The sequence below is a fragment of the Heloderma suspectum genome, chromosome 6 (genome assembly GCF_057233095.1).
Source record: "Heloderma suspectum isolate Gila_16-S chromosome 6, 16-S_ref, whole genome shotgun sequence".
Lineage (NCBI taxonomy): Eukaryota > Metazoa > Chordata > Lepidosauria > Squamata > Helodermatidae > Heloderma > Heloderma suspectum.
Window position 1 is genome coordinate 93771344 of NC_139463.1, and position 6000 is coordinate 93777343.

At 44.5% G+C, this 6000-nt stretch overlaps 1 protein-coding gene across 2 annotated transcripts in view; it reads right to left on the reverse strand.

Annotated features, from left to right (window-relative positions):
* LOC146341870 (RING finger protein 112-like) overlaps positions 1-5714 on the reverse strand; it is a 53721-nt gene extending 48007 nt beyond the window's left edge. For both annotated transcript variants that reach the window (XM_084805213.1, XM_084805212.1), the window contains exons 1-2: positions 5559-5714; positions 513-798 (exon numbers count right to left, since the gene is read on the reverse strand). In XM_084805213.1, the coding sequence (XP_084661339.1) occupies positions 513-798; positions 5559-5581 (309 nt within the window). In that variant the 5' untranslated portion in view covers positions 5582-5714. The remainder of the gene's footprint in view (positions 1-512; positions 799-5558) is intronic.
* Positions 5715-6000: the final 286 nt, after the last annotated feature.

Genomic DNA, 6000 nt, shown 5'->3' on the forward strand with positions numbered 1-6000 from the left:
ATGAAATTGTGGTTTTGAGCATGCTCAGAATTGTCTTTCCCTATGGGATACATGGGATTTGAGTTCCTTGATCTGCTGGGAACCAGCATGCTTACATGCCTCTGTGTGGGGGACTTGCATATCCCTCTTCTTGCCCCTTCTTTGCAAGCAAACTTAAGTTTGGTGGGTTCTTGGGAAGCAGGGGAGAGAGTGTGAACTTTTCTGAGAATGTTTGAACACTTTTGTTGATAGATAGATCACGTATCTTTAGACTGGTGGAATGTCACATTTTGAATTCTTCCATTTGAGCACTGACCTTATTTCTAAAAAGGTACATTTGTTTTCAACCTTTTGGAGACAATCTATATGTCCTGTCTCACTATATTAATTTTCCTTTAGAGAATCATATTTCTCAGATAGCTGTGCAGTTACTGAAAGAAACGCAGCTGCATGAGTATCATGGATACCTATTGGATATTCTTTATGGCATGATCACTTAGGAGCCACCTTGGTTTCCCCAGATTTAGTCTTACCAGATCATTGTTGACATTGAGTACAGGGAGCTCTCCAATTTTTTCTACCAGGCTCTGCATACAAGTGTCTGACTTTATCCTCTCCTTGCACACAGGGCAGCAGTACCCATCCAGCAAGGATACAGTCCAGTAGGCAGACAGACAGATGCTGCAGAAAGTGTGCCCACAATCAATGGAAACGGGGTCCTCCAAAGGCTCTTGGCAGATGAAGCATAGGATGTCTTCTTGCAAATTCAGGGTCTTATCCCCCACAGGCTTCTTTATGGGGTCTGGTGATGAAGTTGGCCTGCAAGGTACAGAAGGGAAACAACTAATGGGTTCTCAGTTACATTTCTGGCTTTAGCAGTGGAATTCTATGGGTTAATGAAAAGAATTCTGGTTACCATCACACTCCAGTTCTTTGAAAAAATATATATACCTGAATGCAGGAGAATTGTCTGGGAACCAGACCACTTGCCACTGATTCCAACTGTGGGGAAGGAGTGGGGCCTACTGGGTTTGAGCAGGGAAGGATTGTTGGCTTTTCCATAAGAAAACTGGATGCTATAGTTGAGCTGATTCACTTTCTCTTGTTGCGTCTCACATTATTTCTGTTGATAGCAATCATTCAGCTTATCTATCCATCCATCCATCTATCTATCTATCTATCTATCTATCTATCTATCTATCATCTCACACAACTGGAAACAACATATCAGAGATATAGTCCATGGGCCATAGGTATGAAAAAGGGGTGATCTGAAGTGAATAAACCTGGTAGCCATTTTAAAATACTTATTGCTCCCTTTTCACTAAAGAAAACCCCCACAGTCCTCCCGTTCTGGAGCCTTTCCATGTTTATCACGGACTCTCAGACAACGACCACATGATTGCTGAGAGGGGAAGCTTTTAATTTTCAGTGTTCCATAGAACTCAGTGAAACAGTGCCTTCTAAGTGGCTGTTTTAATCACATTACATTCCAAGTTTAAAAAATGGTTTGTTAGTTCTGGATCTATTTGAGACGGAAAAAAACAGGGGCCTGTTTCCACCAGTGATTTACTCCGAACTGGCTACGTGTGGGGGTTGTTAGGGATACATGATGTTGTGGCCATCCAGCAGCCACCCTGGAGCTTATTGCAGGAAACCCAGATTTTCTGAGACTGCTTATAGTCCAATTCTTTCCCTTAAGTCAGGTGCTGCTTGGTATAGTTGCTGTGTGCCCCAACCCCTGCATTTACCTTGGGTATGCTAGCCCTGCCCAAGGGTGTCTGCCTTTCACCATGACCCCAGTCAAGGGATGTTTCCTGTGGGTTTCCCATCCTTGCACAAGCCAATTAGTGTCTCCTCAGAAGTAACTCCCATTGTGCTGAATGAGGCTTGCTCTCTGAATGTCCACAACAGAACTTACAGAGATCCCCCTCAATTGACATGGCACAGTTTAAAGCCCAATTCCCTAAGTGCAGTAAAGTGCAATCTTGAGGCTCCAATTCTCCTTTGTTTGGTTTATTGCCTTAGGAAGACACTGCTTCCACCCTTTGTTATAGAGATCCTGCAGGTTAAAATGGGGGCTGGTTTCCTGTCTCTGTGTTCTCCCCCCCCCTTTCCCAGCACAAGCATATGTGCATCTACTCGGACGTAACTCCCATTGTGGTCAATGAGGCTTGCTCCTGAAATGCAGGTGCATCTGGACTTTCAGGGGAAAGGAGAAAGGGGGGAAGATTCTTTTATTGTGTGAGCAGCCCCTGCAAGTCAGATGACGTTCATTCCAACCCCCACCGGGAAGTAAGTTCTGTGAAGCGATTTTTACTGGTGCAGAGAACCTGCTCATGGAGCCCTGCATGGACCAAAGCACAGCAAATCTGATTCCTTTTAAAAAATCTGGAACTCTTCCATTAGCTTCTCTTTCCGTTGTCATGGAGACACAGCCCAGGAAATACCTCTGGATGTGCCCTGGAGGTTAATGATGTCATGGAAAGGACCCACAAACTTCCGTGAGTGAGCATTCTCAATAGCAGGATACAAGCTCCATGCAAAGGAGCCCTATGACCCTAGCAAAACTATTCACCATGGTGGCTATGAGTAGCTTTAACTGAAAGGGCACCTTAATTTCAATACAGTATAGGTATTTATAACCTCGATATTTCACTTTTGTAAACCACCCAAAGAGCTTTGGCTATGGGGCAGTATAGAAATGTAATTTATTGTTGTTGTTGTTATTTTCCAGTCAATTTGAGCGAAACTGGGCAAAATGTGTCATACGAATAACACCAAATAAATATTCTGTATCTTCAGCTTTTTCTTTTCTTTTCTTTTTACACAATCAACATATTTTGTTGGTTGTGCTCATTAAACTGTGGCCATCATGGCTAATAAAGGCCACCACTTACGAGCCATGGACTAATAATGAACCTTTGCACTAGGGATGTCAGAGAATTCCACGACGGATCTCAGTGTGGCTGAATGCCAGTGCATTCAGTCCCCCGAAATCCGTCGTGGCACAAAGCCCCCACCCCCCAACCCACAAAAGGCATGCAGGATGAAGTCCCCGCCACCCCCACCCCACAAAAGGCACGCAAAATGGAGCAATAACCTGCTCCCGTCCGCGCTGCTTTGCGAATGGCGGCCATCCTGCGGCCGCCATTCGCTTCCTCGTCTCAATAGCCGTGATAGGCTACGTAAATACTTACGTAGCCTATCACGGCTAACATAGGGATGCCATTTACATCCCTGTAGAGGCCGTGATAGCTACCGCCATTTGCGTACACTGGGGTTTTTCCCCCTGCCATGATAGGTTACGTAAATATTTACATAGCCTATCACAGCTCACTACAGGGATGCAAATGGCAGTGGCTACGACAGCCGCCATTTGCATCCCTGCAGGGCTGCCCAGCGGCCGGATGTTCGGCTGCGGGCGGCCGGAGCCGGCCGGTGGCTCCATAGCTTGGCCGCAGAGCGGAGCCGGCCAGGCAGGATTCCGGGGGGAGGGACGGAGCACCTCCCCCCCACCACGGATTGCCCAGCACAGAACCAGGTAGGGGTTTATTACATCCCTACTTTGCACACAAAGCAATATCTGATCTAGTAGCCATGGTTAGATGGGAGAAACAACATGGGACTGGGTAGGTACATATAGAATCAGGCAGTAAGCCAGTTAACATGTGATTAGGCAGGGGATGTGAAAGAAAAGATGTGGCAAGGGAAATATGTCAAACAAACAAAAAACATGTATTATGAACGTGGCAGAGTGGAGAGACAGGTCAGAAAGTGTTGTTTTTTCCACAGTCCACTGATGAGGTAGCCTAGCCCGGAGAGGATCAGAGGATTGTCCACACTGAATTTTACCAGTCAAAACAATATTCAGGCTTTGTGGTCAAGGGGGGGGGGTCAGATTTTAAGAGGGTAAAGGAGTTTTGCACCACTGTACAGCCCTATTCAGGGGTTCTTTATCTGAGGATTGTAAACACATGAGGAGTTGGGGTACACTAGTCCTCCTGTCCCTCTCTGATGTGACCTTCTACACATGTAGGGTGACTTTTTGAAGAAGGGAAGGTTCTCCATTCAGAAGGGCTCCCCATACAATTCAGAATGCTGGTTTTCCCAGCACTCCAAATTGTGTAGAGCACCCCAGTGGATAGACCAGGCTCTGCTCTTCACAAGAATGAAAGCAACCACGGAGGACGTGGGGCTCACATGCTCCCCCTCCTCATGTCTTTACTATCCTCAGATTAGGAGCCCCTGGGTAGGGCTAATCTTTGGATAATTAATTGCAACTGCATACAGAGAACATTGGCATGCTTACAGTATGTCAGCATCTTCCATGGTTCTAGAGGCATTTGGGGGGAGAAGATGGTGGCCTCCGCTGACCACTAGGGGGAACCTTCTTTTTTCCCCAACAATGCAGTGGGGGCTGCATCATTCAAACAGAGGCATTGCAGAGGAGCATGGCAGCCTTCCAGACCAGTGGTGGCAGCTCCATCAACACAAGTGGTGATGGAGCAATTCATGAGAGAATGCCCACCCACTCAAACCCACAAAACATTTCTGTCACCACTGCCATCGCTTATCACAACATGACTGACACTCTGGCAGGACATGTTTAGAATTCCTCCTGCCCAGCCAATATGTATCTCTTTCTCCACTCCCCGGTCCTTCCCCCCACCCCCAGAGAACAAAACAACAGTCAAGCAGCCTGTAATGAAGGAACATGGGCTCCCACTGTTCTTAGGAGGCAGAACAGGCTGAGAGATGCTTCCCTCTTAGATAATTGGCGCTGACAACAGCATGTTAATTATTCTAAATCTGGACATGTGGGACCCAACCTGCAATATTCTTGCAGGAAGGGGAGTCAGATCTTCCAGCTCCCTCTGAGGAAACAGATAGTCTTAGGTGCAAGGGCTTGTGGGTAAGAATGTGATCAAGCAAAGCCCACTCCAGGCTTCTAATCTAGTTATCGATGAAGGATTCCATTTCACAGAGTGGGAAAAAATCCATAATTTTATTTGTTAAAACAACCACATGCTGTGACTAACCATACACTGATACAAGTTCTAAGAGAGTTCAGTGCTTATATAAAGAACAGTTTCCAGAGGGGTAGCTGTGTTAGTCTATTGCAGAAAAACCACAACAAAGTGTCTTGTGACATCATAAAGGCTAACACATTTATTCTGGCATGAGCTTTCATACACTATAATCCACTTTCTCAAATGCATGAAGTGTTATAATGAGTTTCAGATAGATAGATAGATAGATAGATAGATAGATAGATAGATAGATAGATAGATAGATAGATGAGAGAAAGAGAGAGAGAGAGAGAGAGAGAGAGAGAGATTCAGTACATATACTGGCTTGGGGGTAGTGTAAACAAGAAAGATATGAAACACAAAAAGTGGCAATCACATTATAAATAGACGTAATTCACAGTGCGATTGTTTCTAAGTAAAGTTAGAGCTAGGTTCTTAGCTGATATTTCAAGCACAAGTTCCATATATATATATATATATATATATATATATATATATATATATATATGGAAAAATAAATAAAAAACCCACTATCATTTGACTCACAGTTTCGTGTTTCTGTTTCCCATCCTGCAGCATCTGTGATACTAACAGTCTCTGACATGATAAATTCATCCTCCTAATATATAAAGATGTTACCAAAGGTTGAGCAAGTCCTCTCATTTTCCGTATGTGGTATGATGTAACCAGTTGAGAAATGGACTGGAGGAAGTAAATGGAAAAGATCAGCAAAACAAAGAAGAGCATAGACTTTGATTAAATCTGGGAGGGAAGAAATAAGAGCCACTGGGGCAAAAGTTAATTGTGAGTGCAAGAATTTATGGCTACATATTGCCCATTAAAAAAGCCTAACTGGAAATCAGTAACAAAGAGCCATCAGAACTATATAGGTCAGGATCAGTCTCCCTGGAGATAAAAACATAAACCCAAATGAAGATGCAAGACTGTCACATTTAGGAGCGACATAAAAAACAAAGATAGCCATGCT